We start from the raw sequence: 17,148 nt of genomic DNA, 5'->3' as shown, positions 1-17,148 counted from the left end.
TTTCTAACCATAAGAGAGAATGTATACTTTAAACAAATCTAAGGAGATATATTTAAAATTACCCTAAAATTAAAAATCAAAACCCAAATAGCCACACATATATGTTTCAGCCCCATTTAGACAATTTATCAAACATATAGAAGCAATTTCACAAAATAATAATAATAATAATAATAATAATAATAATAATAATAATAATAATAATAATAATAATACCAAAAGTGCAGTAAAAAAATGATTTGTTATTGATGAACTAAGAGAAAACCAATGGCGTAAAAGCCTATGTACAGACCAAACGAACACATAAAAATAAAATATAAAAAGACCTAGTCAATTTCAGATAGACTCCAATATAGAATTTCTTGTTTTGTTTACTGTCATGGCAGCAACGTGATCAATTATGTTTGAATCGAATTTCAGTCACTAAATCACAAAGTTAATCCCAAAAAAATTAATAAGGGCAGAAAAATTCTGATTGCGTTTGGTTTAGTTTTAAAATTATGATTTAAGTGTGACGTTGTATTTTGAGTTTGTCAGTTTTTGAATTATGATTTGAAAAGAGAAAATTTGTATGGTTATAAGTTTTGAAAAGAGTTTTAAGTTGAATTTTGAAATGAGTTTTGAAATGAGAAAAGTTGTTTAGTTATGAATTTTGAGAAAAAAAATCACTACAGGGAAAAAGGGATTTGGTGGCGTTTTTTTAACGACGTTTTTTTAAACGTCACTGTTATTAGTATTTAACGGCGTTTATAAATAAACGCCGCATATTCTATTAGACAAGACGGCACCGTTTTATAATGGGAAAACGCCTCCAAATGCGGTGCCACACGCGCCTCCTCTTGTGAAACCTTATTTTGAATCAGAACCCTCTCTAAGCATTTCGATCGAAGATTCAGAACTCTCTCTCTCTCTCAACTCTTGTACGCACACATCTCTCTCTCCCTCTCAACCCTCCCTAAGCTCCATCGAAGATTCAGATCGAAGCGATTTCGAAGCTCCATCGAAGATTCAGATCGAAGCTCCATCGAAGCGATTTTGAAGCTCCATTGAAGATTCAGATCGAAGCGCCATCGAAGCGATTTTGAAGCTCCATCAAAGATTCATACCTAAGCTCCATCGAAGATTCAGATCGAAGCCCCATGGAAGCGATTTCGAAGCTGCACCGGCGAGGTAGCGAGCTCCACCGGCTCATTTGCAAAGATTCAGTGATTTCCAGAAGCTCAGATCTGAACTCTGACCCCTCGATTACTCGCATTTCAAGCTCCGATCTGAAAAAAATCTCAGTTCGATTCTTGAGGTATGTTCGGATTGACTCAATTTGTACGATTATTTTTTGTTCCCTTCATCTCTCTCTCTCTCTCTCTCTCTCTCTCTTATGGTTCTGCGATGGTGGAGGGGCTGGGAAGGGGTAGGTAGATCGTCGGATTTTGGAGGATAGGCAAGGGGATTACTGAGTTTGGTCCAAGAGGGAGGGATTTCTGTATCAATGTGCAGATACATAAATGATATATACTGATATATATATATATATATGTTTTAATAATGTCTATTGGAAATGTTTCTATTTTTAAATCATGATGCAAATGATGGGAACTTGAATGGACAGGATTTTTGCACAGAGTCTTGTCTGGCCTCTGAGACCGACCATTTACTTGTAGATACTATTGAAAGCAGGGTGTTGAGTAACAAGGAGGGAGAGTCTTCTCTTTCAGAATCCAAGTGGTTAGAACATGATGAATCTTTGGCTGTTTGGGTCAAGGTATATATTAATGTTGTTGCTTTGACTTCTACCTTGTTCTCTTTTATTATATCATTAGTATAGTGCACATATACAAGTTTGATAGTTCTGGGGCGCTGTTTCTCAATGTGGTTGCCTTGTTGATTAAGGTTTGATTGTACAGATTAGTATGATGGCTGGTGAAGTAGAAATTAAAACTTCACCTGGCTCACCTTTGTAATTTAGGCCCTTCTGTTTTCATTTTATAGAGTTGATTGAAAAAATTTCGGAGCTCTTTTCTTCACTCTCATGAATGTATTGTTTAACGGGTTGACAAAGGTTGCATTGACTGTTTTGAGGCTTCCTGTATTCTATAAACAGAGGGATTTCTTATTCTATCCTCCATGGGCTTTTGGGTTGCCAATTTGGGTCCTCAGTATACCCCTCTCCTTAGTGGAATCAGCGATATGGATCAGTCTTGCATATTACACGATTGGGTTTGCTCCAGACACCAGCAAGTAGTAGTGGTCTGCGTGTTCTTGGTTTCTCGTAATAGTTTTTCATGTTTATACTTTTGCTTACCAACTTAAATTCTTCATTAGAAATTTATTCTTCCTACTCTGCATTTAGTGGTCACTTGAACCTGATAATTTATTCACTGACAAATACCCACCATCTGATTCAGGTTTTTCCAGCAGTTATTGGCATTGTTCAGTATACATCAAATGTCTCTCTCTCTCTCTTTCGCTTTGTTGCTGTGGGAAGAAAGTTGGTTGTTGTATGCACTTTAGGAACCTGCACATTGATAATGAATATTCTGCTTGGAGGATTTATAGTTGCCCAAAGTAAGCTGCCTGATTTCTATTTTCACTTTTGAGCCTATCTTGAATTAGAATGAGCTTTTAATTTACCAATCTTTATACCACATTGTTGAATATTTCTTGACATTTAGCCAAGTAAGTTGTGGATTCTTTCATGTGATTGTTTATATATTCGATGATCAAAGCACTATATCTACAACCATTCATTTCCTTTTGTGCCCGCAGATGACATCGAGCCATTTATGATATGGGGCTATTATATTTCTCCAGTGATGTATGGACAAAATGCTTTAGTCATTAATGAATTTCTTGACAAAAGATGGAGCGCCGTAAGTTCTCTTTTACTGTTTGCGTAGTATCTTAGTGATTCAAAATCTATAGTCTTGGATGAAGATGTTGGAAAGAAGAATAAGAAATCATCTGGACGAATGACCTCTGAAGGTTTGAGCCTTTACCTTTGTCTCTTTTGATCTTTACTTAATGATCTCGTCTTCTATTTCTCTTGCTGCCAATTAAGTTAAAACACGTAGGTCACTAGTTACTCCTTTATCACATTTCTTTTCCATTTTAAAGTTCATGGCAAGTTGAATTGCATTGTGTGTGTGTAGACGTCCCCGAACGCCCCGGGAGGGTGAGTCCCGTTCTGTTCATTTGGGGTCACTACAGCTCAGGACTCTCAAATTGTCACGGTTCTAAGTCTGAACCAAAAAGTCTAAATCCGGCAAATCGTTTTGAGAAAACAGATTTTTGAACGAAGTGCCAAACATGGACTGCTTTGCCAGATACAGAGTCGCCACCTAAATATTTTTCAATGGGGAAATTTAGGAAACCCTGACTCGATACCGAAGGCCACATGTCCGTCATCACCGGAGTTGTCTCGGCTCGGGAGCTTGGGTACGATCGGGGAAGGTCAGCTATGAGCACCCCCTTTCGCCCGGTCCGAAGACCGGCCTCTACTAACCATGATATCTGATTTTGAAAACGTTATGCGTTCTTATTCCATTTATTAGCCTAGAATTACTATGTTATGCGCGCAGCAAACAAGTATAGACTAGATTGCCTAATTTGGAAATAAGCATTGCATATCCGTTTGTTTTAGAAAACACTTTGGAATTTGCTACTCGCAAGTAGGCTAAAATACGGATTTCAACGAGTTTCTCCAACTCAAACAATCCAACCTTCACCCACAGGCATTCAAACAATTTATAACACATAAGCATCTAGCCACATGGTAAGCATGCTATCAGGTTAACATTCACACGCATGCAATATGCTAAAGCGGAAATACTTACATCGTACTCCGTGCCAAAACAAAGAACTTGTTAGCAAACATGCATGATCCAAGTCCATGTTAAGTGCCTAATGCATCGCATACAAAATGTTGCTAGAATAGGCTCGGCTATCCTAAACATGGCATGTGAGAAATGCACAACTATCACATATTCAGTTTAGAATTTGAAGTACAAATGCAGTTAGCATGATGTACCGAGCCTAATGTATGTAATACAAATGTATGGATGCACGCATGCATAGCATAAGGTATGCTAAATTAAACGTGCCCTAATACTAACAATCAAAGCAGGTAAGTAAAAGGGAAGAAAGAAGTGGAGATTGGAAGACATACACACCACCCACGCACACTTATTACAGATTTGCCCTCGCTCGGAGGGACCAAATAAATATTACAAATTAATTAACTACGCAAGCTAATTAATAATTACAAATTAATTAATTTAATCAAATTAAATTAAGCTAAGAAAACAGATATGCATAGGCTGCCTCTGATTTCCTTCCTTCACTCCTCTGGAGGCTGTCAAAACCTCAGGACTGCGTTCTTGGGCACTGGGGAGTACCATCGGCTGAGTGGAATTACCACCGGCAGTGGTATGTGGCCATCGGCACAAAATGAAGCCATCGGCAGAGGATTGATTGCCGGCCAGCACCTTACACTGCTGATCGGCAGAATGTTCCTGCAGAATCTGCAAATGACAACAACAGAGGGCAAGGCAAAGCATGGCAGCACAATTCAAGGCATGTATGCAACAATCATGTCCCTTATCATGGTAATGACTCAAAGGGGCATGTGCCTCGATTTTCGGACCACCAATCACGCATTTCCATGCATGATGGCCCAAAGAACCAAGTATGCAACTTTGATTTCAAATGCATGCAAACCAAATCAAACCAAACAAGGCTCAATTCCTATCACTAAGTCAAGGAACAAAGCATGCATGCAACATGCAATGCAACCTAGGCATGCAAGCTAAGGATGCAACATGGCATGGCAACAAGCTTATGCAAGCATACAAGCATACATATGGCAATGCAAATGGGTGCAAAGATGGACTTATACATGAATTAGGCAGCTCTAATAAGGCCCAAAACAGTAGCCAATAATGCCCAAAAATGGAGACCAAAGCACATGCACACATACACACGTTGAGACCCAACACTTAGGCACAAAGCAAGCAACATTCAAGCACACTTGAAAGAGGCATTCATGGACTAAAAGCATGCAACATAAGCTCTGAAATCATGCTAAAGCATGGTGCCAAACCAAGCAATAAAATCAAGCCAAGCATGCATCAAATGGCCCAAGTGTTCAAAGCAAATCAAAGGAGCATTGAACTACACTTAGCAAGACCAAACATGGCATGAGGTCATTGACCAAAAACAGAGTTTTGGGACACTAATACAAGGCCTAAGGACCACTTAGATGGCATCTAAATGACTCAAACACAAAGGCATACATAGACACCAAAACATGGAGCATTGCTACACAAGCTTCCAAAGCATTAAAGAGGCATGCAAGGCAATCAAACAAGCATGGAAATGGGACTGAAATAACATGTGGGGGGACCCCAAATCACCAAATCGATGCAAAGATGTCATGCTACACATGCACATACCCAAGGCCAACAAGCCCAAATACAAAGGAGCTATATGATGCATGCCAAATTTGACCCAAGAAACTTAGGACAGACCTAGAACATGGCAAAATAAGCACATAATCTTCACAAGACTAAGCCTAAAACATGCTCCAACAAAGGCTAACAACCTAAGGCACATTAAGGCATAAACAAGGCATTACATGGCAACTATGCTAAGCATGCATGGAGTACCAAAACCAACTTAAAGTCATGTTATATTATGGATATATAAACATGAAAAACAGCCTAAATATGCTCAACACACACTCAAGCATAATGCTCTCTCAAGAGGCCAAAACATGCCCTTTTTAAGGACAACAAGGAGAGGGGGTGACCCTCTCCTTCTTGGGACTTCAAAGCATCATCTTCACCAATGAAATCCCTCAAGATTTCAGTGGTGAAGAGACCTCAACACCAAAATCCCGGAGCTAGCACAAAATGGCCCAAAATGAGGCCTTTTAAGGCCTAAGGGTGGTCAACAACCCTCAAACAACAAAACACTCTTAATAAACAACAAAGAGGGCCTAAAAACAGAACTTTTTATGTTATACAATAAGCACAAAAACAGCTCTAAGATAGGTAGAAAATCAATGCAAAAATGGGGAAAAATGAGACTAGGTTCTCACCCTTGTAGACCTCTTCACAAATGGTGCTCCAATGGCCTCCTTTGGCTTGAATCCAATGCCAAAACTTCAAAATCAGTCCCTTAGAACCTCAGTTCCAAGAGGAAGGTGAAACACTAGGTGTTTGTGTGCAATAGTATGAACTAAACACTATTTTACACACACAAGAAGGAAAAGAGAGAGAGATATGATGTGTATCTAATCCTAACCCTAAAACCAGAGCTTGGTCTGTATTTTTCTCTCCATCCAATGTCCAAAATCTCCAACCCTTGCAACAAGAGAGAGAGCTCCTCTATATAGAAGCTTCTTGTCTTGTAAAGCTTACAAGACAAGCTTCATAAGAGGGAGATCCCTCCATACACGTGTATGGAGGGATGCAAAAGTAAGACAGCTATCTAAAAATATCTGCAAAAGCAGATGAACAGCAATCGGCCGGCCAAAAATGCCATCTTGGCCAAAAAGAGTGCCGACCGGCACAAAATAGTGCTGACCGGCAACAAAAGGTGCCGGCCGGCAATATACATTGCCGGTGGCAGCAAACACCAGCCGGTGGCCTCTAGCCACTGCCGGTGGTGGGTGGGGATGGTCTACAAGCCCCACCCTGCCTCTCAAGGGCAAGATGCAAGTGTTTGGTGCAAAACCAGACACTAAACGGTCGAGTTCGGGGATCCTGAGGCAAGGCGCGCGAGCCGAGACCTCCGGGAACTCCAAACGAACACAAACATGGAAGATCACCGTGTGTTCAAACGGTGACGTCTAAGTCTTGAGGACGGTCAAAAATGGGGTGTCTACAGTGTGTAATGATGTCAATGAAGTGGGGAAACCAGATATCCTAAGAGGAATTAAGAAAACAACAATAGGAATAGGTTTTTCAAAAGGATATCTTGTTTTAAATCAGATCTAAGCAGCGCAAAAACAAAACCAGTTTTTGAATACAGAAGTAAAGACAAATTTTTGTGAGACTTTTGAGGATCAAAAAAAGCTAGCTTTCTCTTTTAGTTCTTTTTCTTGGGTTGTAACAAGCACATGACATGACATTAATCGATCCCTGTTGTGTAAAAAATGATTTACTGATCTTAATTTTGAAATCTTCTGATTGATTTTATAGGTTTTGATATGACGGTGAGAAATGCTTCACGGGGTACTGACTCAAGTGTTGGTGTCACTGATCATGCACCTAGAAAAGGAATGCTTTTTCCCTTCCAACCCCTTTCACTTGTATTCAATCATATCAACTACTATGTGGATATGCCCACTGTGAGTCATTCTAAGTAGTTTGTTGTCTAGTGCTTATGTTGATTAGGAGTGCTAGAATTATCTTCTGTTTCTTTTTTCTCTTATTCAGAGCCAGCATTGCTTGTCACCACTACACATTCATAGCACTGTCATCCTCACTAATTTTGCCCATGGAAAGTGTGAAGTAAATCAGTAATATAGTTCCCACGCTTGACCTGTCAGAAACAAAAAGTGAATCCAGAACTTCTCATCAGAATCACAATTGTTTCAACCATTTATAGTGTTAATAGCAATCCATATAAGAGGGTGTGGTGCTTCTGGACCAATAAGACTACTTGTTACATGGTTATTTGGGCACGAGAAAAAGTCAACAGTGCTACATGTATGTAATTAAAATATAGAAAAATATATAAAACGTACACTCTATGGTTTAGATTGATTTTAAGTGTAATCCAAATAATACTAAAAATATATCTCAGCCACAGATTATATTTTCTGTGCATTTTCATTGTTTTAATTTTGTGCAACTATCATTTCTAAAGAAAAGGTCAGTCATACCCTTCTATTTTTGTGCGGCCTCGTTGATCGGGAGCACCTTGTGTAGATGTCACTATTGGAAAGAATGAGTTGCCTTATATATATCTATGTATTCATCATAATGCATAGCTCTTCGTTTCTCATCAAACACAATGGAAAGAATGAGAAAACAATTGCCTATCCTAGAAATTCAAGTTAAACAGTTGTGTATCCTTATTATTGATGCGGTGACTGAAGTGGTTTGGGTTATTACCCTACTTGAATTTTTGACCAACTTTTACTCCCTATTTTATTTTTCATGGCTACCATTACTTGTTTCGTAATTATCCTATTAAGGTTACCTCAATTATAATTTCACAAAGTTAGACGTGACTAATGGTTATTTTCCCATTAGATTTTGTGGACAACTGACTATTTTCCCCTTTCTTTTTCTTTATGGGGTCCTGTTGCTGAAAATGTATGTGAAACAGCAGCTGGATATCTCAATGAATGTCAAAATGAAAGCTTAAATTTTACTACTAGTTTAAGATTTTCTACATGTAATGGTTATCAAAATTACTGGCCTGACTTGAGAGAATTGTTTATTCTTTTTCTTTATTGAGCATTTGCACAGCATGACTCGTGAATTACTGGCCTGACTTGAGAGAAAAGTAATATTTCTTTCATGTTTGGTTAGCCAAACCACTAGCTACATTTTTAATCCTCTTAGAACAATAACTAAGATGGCTAGTTTCAGGCACGTTACATGGACTCTTTAGAATAAATCAAATAAACAATGGTGTGAGATATGTACTTAACACTATATATATATATATATTGCTGTCTATAAATCAAATTCCTCTTTAACACTATATTATATATGATACCATTTCATCTCACTTAATAGTTTAAAAATATAAAAATATAACCCTTATTTTGCCAAGTTGGCGAATACCAAATATATATATCCGAGTCTATGTAACATATGTTCGAGGAGATGGTCTAACTCAAGTTCTTGTTTGAGCAAGTTGAACCTCTTTTGTCATGCATAGAGTGTCTCGGCTGCTAAGGGTGCCTTTCTTTTTGTCTTTTGCTTTGATGATCTGTTGTGGATGTTGTTTGCAGGATATTATGGAGTTCCCAGGTCTGGAAATGTTGTTTTGTGCTGCTTCTACATAATACTATGGAAGAGATTGCTGTGCATTCTCTTTGTGAGTAGTCTGTGTTTGTTTGCTATGTTGTGTGTGAAAATCTGTGGTTGGTCAAGATTTCCGCTACTCTGCTATTGCATCTACTTGTTTATGGATTGTTATATGATCTCTTGGCTTTATCAATAGCCAAGAAAATAAAAAAAGAGAGTGGAAAACATATGTTATTTAATTTGACGCAGCGAGAACTTTGATGTGTACTACATATTTTCGGACATATATATTTATATGTTATCTACGTGTCTATCTATCTATCAATCTTTATATATAAGAGAAATATTAGTTAATGCATCAAAAGTATTGGTAAGCATGTGAAGGCATAATGTGATGTTTTAATAGCCATTTGTGTTTTATGACAATTGTTACTGATAAAAATATCACTGATTAAGATTTTTAGTTTTTATGTTAATGGTTGGGTTTCCATAATGCAGGGATTTATCTGATAATTTACTGTATGAAGATATACCATTCTCAATATCCAAGCTTAAGCAGCTTGAGTTATTGTAAGTTAATACCTGAAGTGAAGTACTATTAATTAAATATGCTGGATTGTTTAAGATAGATAAGTTTTTAGTTCTGCCAACCAAGGGCTTGAATAAGCTCTGTAAATGCAGGAATTTGAAGAACAATCAATTGACTGGTCCTATCCCTTCAACATTAACACAGATTCCCAAGCTCAAAACTCTGTGAGTCATAATTTTTTTATTTTTTTATTTTTTAGTGGAGTCCATGCAGTTAACATTACCATATGCTTTTTTGATTTTATTTACACCAAAGCCATAGACACTTGTGCTAATATATATGTATGCCTTGTATTTGTGTAAATTTATTCTGTAGGGACCTTGCTCGTAACCAGCTTATTGGTGAGATACCGAGGTTAATCTATTGGAATGAAGTATTACAATATCTGTAAGTACTACATCAATTACAGTTTAACAACTGATAGATAAAATCCAATTTCATTATCAACCCTTGATGCTATTAACACTTAAACATTTAATTTGGTTTATAGTTTTACTCTGGACAAACTATTGGTTCGTCTATCATCTGGTGGTAATTATGTTTGCAGAGGGTTACGTGGCAATTCTTTAACTGGACCCTGTCCCCAGATATGTGCCAACTGACTGGCCTGTGGTATTTGTGAGTGTTCACTTCCTGGTTATGCTTGCTTTGGGCTTTTTCTGTGCTTCCTACTTGCTTTCTGCTTCATATCCATGGGGACATTGAAATCTTCCTTGATCTCTTTAGTGATGTAAGAGGCAATAACCTAACTGGAACAATCCCTGATAACATTGGCAATTGTACAAGCTTTGAGATCTTGTAAGTTTCTTAAATGATAACTACCCTACTACAGAAATACATTCTTTCTTTTCATTTTTGGTTAAAATTGTAGTGTATGATTTTCAGAGATATCTCATACAATCAGATCTCTGGGGAGATTCCATACAATATTGGCTTTCTACAAGTGGCCACTCTGTGAGTTCTCTTACTCCACTTTATATTTTTCTTTTGTGGAAGAAGTAGAAGCTAGAAATGTTCTTCTTCTGTTGTCTTCAAGGAAGGTCAATTGAAGTTAAAATTGATATGCACTTAATTTCTGAATTCTAATACAAAATGCATTTCGTGTTTTTCATTATGACATTACTGTGCTTATGGTTCTTGTTATTAGATCTCTGCAAGGAAATAGGCTGACAGGGAAAATTCCAGAGGTGATAGGTCTAATGCAAGCCTTTGCTGTTTTGTAAGTGTGCTTAATATAGTGGCATGTCTTTGAGAATTTTTTTTTAGAATGTGTCTGAATATAGTTGAAGTCAGATCGTACTTGCTGAGATTCTTTGAGATGGATGGACAATGTGAAAGCTGTATATTAATTATATTTATAGGGATAGTGACTAATGGAACAACATTATTTTTTGAAGTCATTATTTTTTTTCCACCTCCTCAATTGCTTGTTTTATTACATGGATATGGGCAAGTGGATCAGCGTGCTGAATACATGATTTTTATTTCCTTGCATCAGCCAATTCAACTTACTCCATGGTTCTTGCAGATGATGGTAGGGAAGACCTATTTGAAAAAAAAGCCTTATGAATAGATGGTCGTGTCTACTTCTATATTTACTTCGGTGTTTTTAACCTATTTGTTAATATTTCATTACAGGAAGTTACAAAAAAGGCCCAAGAAGAGGCTTCTGAGCATGTGAGATGTCTGGAAGAAGATTTGGGAAAGTTGAGGTATATTTGATTTGTTTGAATTTCTTCTTTTTCTTCTTCATTTTCTACTTTCTACTGTAAGCTTAGAAGCTTGCACTGTTGAAAGAGCTTGGTGATATGTTTTGTGAATTTTAACTTGGATTGTACACCTTCTTCTTCTTAAAATGTTTTATACTTTAATATATATCAGTATTGGTGGGTCCCCATGCTTAGCAGAAATTGGAGCCACTTTATGTTCCTGAAAATGGATCCATGGACAATTTGTCCGCTAAAGAGGGTGATTTGTTGTTTCAAATAATAAAGACTATAAATTAGCTAAAAGGCTTTGTACGTTTGCTATAACACAGGCAACTAATACATATAAATCTCAATGAGACACCATATTGTTGTGTTATATGAAGATTATACAGGTTGAAGAAAGTAAACATGCATCCCATAGTTGCACAATGGTGCATGCATTTTATACATTTTAATTCTTTCAAAATTGTATATAACGGACATGATATTCACAGAAATATTGTGCAAGATTAACAAATTGATCATGAAATTCAGTGTTTAGTCAAAGAGATGAGTTCATCTACATCAACAATCCTAAAAGTGTACTTCTATCTCTAGTATCTGATGTTTAGATATGTTGTTTTCATTTCCGTGCAGTACAAGCTTTTTGTTGATGGAGAATGGCGGCATGATGAGCACCAACCATTTGTAAGTGGAAATTATGGGGTGGTGAACAGTGTCTTCTTAGCTAGGGAGCCTGATGTGATTCCTGCAAGTTATACTCCAGAGACACCTGGTAGATCTAGTATGGATGTGGATAATGATCCATTTTTTCATTTTTTGGAAGCAAATTATCTTACAAAAGCTTTTGTAATACAAGTTGGTCTAGTTGATAAGAACAAGGCTATGTGTGACTTTTGGCTGGTGTTGATTTTTGTTGCCATAGGACTGCTGATTTTTTGGTTGAGAATTGTGAATTTAATTTTTTAATATGTTATTTTGTAAGTAATGATGATTGGATATTAAATTGAATAGGAAAGTGAATTAATGCTGCATTTATAATTTGAATGGGAGTTGTTATTTCATATTACGGCTATTCAATTTTATTATAGGTATTTTTTTAGTTTAATCACATAAAATTAGCATAATTTAAAAAAAAAAAAACAAGAGGGTTTCACGGCGTTTTTAAAACGCCACCTAAACTCCAAAAGGTTAACGGTCAATTTTTTAAAAAAGATATGGCGGCGTTTTGAAAACGTCGCTAAAATCATAGTGATATCATGTAGGGACATTTCACGGCGTTTCTAAAAACGCCGCCTATTCTAATATCGCGACGTTTTTAAAACGTCGTAAAGATACAGCGACGGCCGCAGCTTCAACGTTTGGTACTAAACGTCGCAAAAGGAATTAGCGGCGTTTTTGAAAGATATAGCGGCGTTTCTTAAACGCCACTAAAAGTCTGTTTTCCAGCAGTGAATTCTGTTCAAAACTCGTAACCAAACTCTATTTAAAATTCAATTAAAAAATAATTATTGAATTTTTTTTATTTACAAAATTAAAAAAATTCTGAAAATATTTTTTATTTTAAATATTACCAAAAAATATTATTTTTTTGAAAAAAAAAATTTCAACTAGTGGTTTAAAATTACTCTTGATTGTTTATTTGGTTGGAATTTTTTGTTAATTTTTTTAAAAAAAATTATTGTCACAAATCAATTGCTATTTATTTTTTTGTTATTTTCAAATAAATGGCCAAATAACTTGTCATTTTCGTATATATGGGTAATAAAAAATGTTTACAATGTACACAAAAAATTTTAAAAAATAGAAACAGAGTAAAACTAGGTAGAAATTGGACCATCGGTTGTCCCCCTGAACGTCCGGCTGGTCGTCCCCTTGGACGACGGCCCCTGTGTGAATTGGCTGCTTCGGCTGCTGCTTTTTGTTATGTTCTTCTATGCTTGTTTTAAGCTTCAATTTGACTACAAAGAATCTTAACAAATTCATTTTGAGATTAGTGTTAATTTATATGTTTTGAATTAATTATTAACTCACAAAATAAATCAAACTAAAGAGTAGATAATTATCAAAATAAATTATTTCTAAAAAATCTCCCCACCATGTTGTCTTTGATTTGTTTTGGAGTAAAAAACACCCTCCCTCTATTTTTGATCCCCTAAATGTTTGCTTAACAAAAATGTTACCATATGTGCGCACAGAACCAAACTTAATTAAACTATGATAATAAATAAGAAAATACTTATGATCAGGAGTAAAACAACTATTATCTACTCTCATGGACTTCATGTTGAGGTCTTCCATGAAAAAAATAAATAAAACAAGAGCAAAATAAAACAACATAAAAGAAACAAATAAAACAAGAGCAAAATATAACAACATAAAAAAATTACAAGCAGTAGTATCACTGTCAAATTATCAACATCAAGAGGATCACTGCTCAGAATCAGGTGGTGACAGAGGAAAGTGGTACTGATATATGGCATCCACACGTGTCTCAATGTGGTCAACACGGGTATTGAGTGCACCAAATTATTGAGAGAATGCATTCGTTTGAGTGCCCATTTGTTGTTCCCTTTGAATGTGTTGATTATAGCGTTCTTGATCCATTGCCAAAAAGTCTGTCTAATAGGCAGAAGGTTGTTGCTGTGGTGGTGGCATTGCAACTTGAAAGTGATCTTCAGGATCATCCATGGGAACATTAGGAGTAGCCATGCTCGCAAGCAAAACATCACCTCCTTTAGCTCGGTTGATTGTGTACTCACTAATGTTGGAAGCAGTATGAGATTCAGGCTCATTGGCAAATCTAACTTTGAAGTGTTTGAGGATTTTGGTCAACAAGGCTCCAAATGCTAAAGATTTGTCTCGCAAGGATGAGACAAAAGTCATTTCTCTCATAATAATGTAGCACAAATCAAGAGATTGACCAGCCTCAAAACAGTAGAGTATGTAAGCATTAAAGGTGGGAACAACATCATAGTGGCCTGCTTTAGGAATTACATTCTCTAATGAAAAACAATAAAGAATGCAAAGATGTGCTTTGAGGTGGTTGGCAAGTAGATTTGAGCCTGTAGATTTGCTAATGTAGATAGTAGAATAAACTTCGTTGATATTGCCCACAATTTGAGCCATTTGTTCCTCAGTTTGAAAAATATTTGGTTATTGCTTTGTTGAACATCAAGAATAGAAGCCAAGGTTGGAACATTAAACTCATTGAAGTTGCCTTTCACATAAGAGTCAATAGTGTAGTCATCTTCTTCGGCATTCAAATGTTTGAGATGCAAATAAAAGAGGGCAAGAAAACGGGGATATACCTTTTTAGAAAAATTTATCAAGTTTTGCCATCCCATGGCTTGAAGTTTGTTCATCAAAATGGCATCATATTTTGGGGCAAGGTTGACTCTTCGGCCACTAATGATGGAACATGAAGACATTGTTACAAATTCAAATTCTTGGTGTTGTCAGAGAAATTCAATTGATGGATATTGTTGTTCTTGATTGGATGACAGTCTAGCCTCTCAGGCTCTAGGCTTCTTAGTGCGAGGAGCCATGACTATTTACAATTAAGAAAAAATAGAACAACAGAATTGCGACAAGTTTTCATAGCAAAATGCTATTCTCAAAACAATTCATGGATATTCAACTTTAAGCAAAAATTTTGATAGGAAAATAGGACTTGATCAATTATAAAAATCACAGAAGCATGAGACATAGTAGTATTGGAAGCATATCATCATCATTGAACTTCTACCCACATACTAATATAATCATAAGGTAACAGAAAAAAAAAAAGATCAATTTTCAACAAATCAGACAAGGGTGAAGACAAATTATGAAAGCATAAGCATAAGCATAAGCATAAGTACCATTAACCATTTTGAACAATAACATGGAAGTATTGCATGAATTGAAAAAAGAAAATCAGGGGTAAAACAAACCCAAATACAAAATTGAGTTTGATTGGTGTTTGGGAGATAGAGTTTTAGAGTATGTTTTAACGCATAGATGAAGCATAAAGGGGAAACTACACAGATCTGTCGGTTTTGGGGTTGAAAAGGTTGTCTGTTCTCCATCGATCGACCTCCCGGTTGTCCGTTCAGACGACCGGCCATCTCTAGTAGAGTTGTTTTGTTTGTTTAGACTGCTCTGTTGTGTAGACTGCTCTGCTTCGTCAACACCAAATGAATGAGCTTCTGTAGGATGAATGAACAAAGTAATGAACCTTTTAAAAAATCAATGGAGAGATTTAGGTGAATGAATTATAATACACATTCAAAGCTTTTGGTCAATGTATCAGAATGGTGTTGTAGACATCCCATTTTGACCGCCCCTAAGACTTGGACGCCTCACTCTGAACACTTGATGATGAAATGTTACGTTGTGCAATAGTTCGAATCTTCAGCAAAAGAATTCAATTTTGAGCTTATAATCTCACCTTACACCCTATTTTGACCAAAATGTTTCAAACCCTTAAAAATCCTCTTTTCAAACATTGAGACCTGACCGTGTGTTTTTTGGGCCCGGCCGTGGGTATTTGGACCTGACTAGCTCTTAGCAGCAACAGGACTAGGCAGGACACTTTTTTGGGTCGGCCATACAATTTATTGGCTGGCCGGCCAAGTTTAGTGTAGCAGATATTTTGACAGCTGCCAGTTGCTCCTATGCACATGCTTTGGACCAGCTGTCCCTTTGCAGATATTTCCAACGTAAGAAGCCTTTTGTCTATAAATACCACCGCCCATCATGGTTTGGGGTTAGAAAAAATTCCCAAGAGCCCAAAGCTTGACCAACCATCTTCTGTAGCCTCTTGCAATATAGATACACAATATATACACCTTACAAGCTTAAACTTGAAGCTTTTGCTAAGATTTTTGAACACAATTTCAACTCCTTGAGAGTGCTTAGTTTGTGGTTTGTGAACTAGGAAAGCTCTTCCTCTCTTTCAAGAGGTAAACTTTGAGCTTTTTCACTATCTTTTCTCTCTCTTTTCTTTGTCTTTACAGAGCTATATTAAGCTTAAAATGTGATAAAAGCTTTGTTAAAAGTAAGTGAGCTAGCCACCATTTCATTAACTAGTTCACTTATTATGCACCCTTTTGTTTTCTTTTAATTTTTTTTTTCCGGCTTTCTTTTCACTTTATTTGGTAAATTTCAGTACCTTTTTAGCACTATTTTTGGGTTGTTTGTGTGTGATATGAATTGAATATGGGCTTACAAAAGGGTCCTTGTCTTCCCCACTACTTGTGCTCTTACTTATTATGCTTTAAATATCATATTTGTGTTGTTGTAAGTCCTCTTGGATTTGGCATGTTTAGGATATTCTTGTTGTCCACCTTGAAGCTACCTAGTAGCTTTCGTGTTCAAAGTGTTGAAAAACTCTCTTATCGATCATTTTCGACACATGAAAATTGATGTCTCATCCTTGTTCCATAAAAAAGAGGAGTTATTAACAACTTTGACAAGTTGTGTATTTAAGCTTTGATAGATAGTTTGTTTCTTGTTGTTTTTCGTTATTTGCTTTGTTGCTCCTAGAGAGCTCTTTCTTGAAAAGGTTGAAAACTCTCTCCTAGTTCCACTTTGAAGCATGGAAATGGATGTTTCATCCTTATTCCATCAGTAGGGAGATGAGTTAACAACACTTTTTGAGTTATTACTTTTGTTCATTTTGGTTGCTCCATGATCGTCATGTGCTATCTTGTGACTTGGTGATTTGTGAGTGAAGCATGTCTACCTCTTCCTTGAATAAATATCATGATAAGAAGTAGGTAAAGAAAATAGCTTTGTTTTGTGTTTAGTTAAGTCTTTTCCTTTTGCTTTCAAAGATCATCATGCAAAAAATTTGCAATGATTGATGATTTGAGAAGCAAAC

General features: G+C 36.5%; 1 protein-coding gene across 2 annotated transcripts; it reads left to right on the top strand.

Moving 5' to 3' along the window:
• Nucleotides 1-937: 937 nt before the first annotated feature.
• LOC114258126 (uncharacterized) lies at nucleotides 938-12,231 on the top strand. Of its 2 annotated transcripts, XM_082882843.1 has the most exons (12): nucleotides 938-1,297; nucleotides 1,607-1,759; nucleotides 8,969-9,054; nucleotides 9,483-9,554; nucleotides 9,666-9,737; nucleotides 9,889-9,960; nucleotides 10,064-10,191; nucleotides 10,300-10,371; nucleotides 10,459-10,527; nucleotides 10,721-10,792; nucleotides 11,212-11,285; nucleotides 11,919-12,231. In XM_082882843.1, exons 7-11 carry the CDS (start codon nucleotides 10,163-10,165, stop codon nucleotides 11,252-11,254), a joined length of 285 nt encoding a protein of 94 aa, XP_082738969.1. In that variant the 5' UTR covers nucleotides 938-1,297; nucleotides 1,607-1,759; nucleotides 8,969-9,054; nucleotides 9,483-9,554; nucleotides 9,666-9,737; nucleotides 9,889-9,960; nucleotides 10,064-10,162; the 3' UTR covers nucleotides 11,255-11,285; nucleotides 11,919-12,231. The 2 variants fall into 2 exon arrangements, with proteins under 2 accessions (XP_082738969.1, XP_082738968.1); XM_082882842.1 differs by lacking the exons at nucleotides 9,483-9,554; nucleotides 9,666-9,737; nucleotides 9,889-9,960; ... (4 more) ...; nucleotides 11,212-11,285; nucleotides 11,919-12,231 and having other exon boundaries at nucleotides 1,675-1,759; nucleotides 8,969-9,209.
• The last annotated feature ends 4,917 nt before the right edge of the window (nucleotides 12,232-17,148 follow it).

This window comes from Camellia sinensis, chromosome 8 (assembly GCF_055761805.1).
Source record: "Camellia sinensis isolate YWXY chromosome 8, ASM5576180v1, whole genome shotgun sequence".
NCBI lineage: Eukaryota > Viridiplantae > Streptophyta > Magnoliopsida > Ericales > Theaceae > Camellia > Camellia sinensis.
Note: the sequence above shows the minus strand (reverse complement) of the source record. Positions and strands in the feature narration are given on the sequence as shown.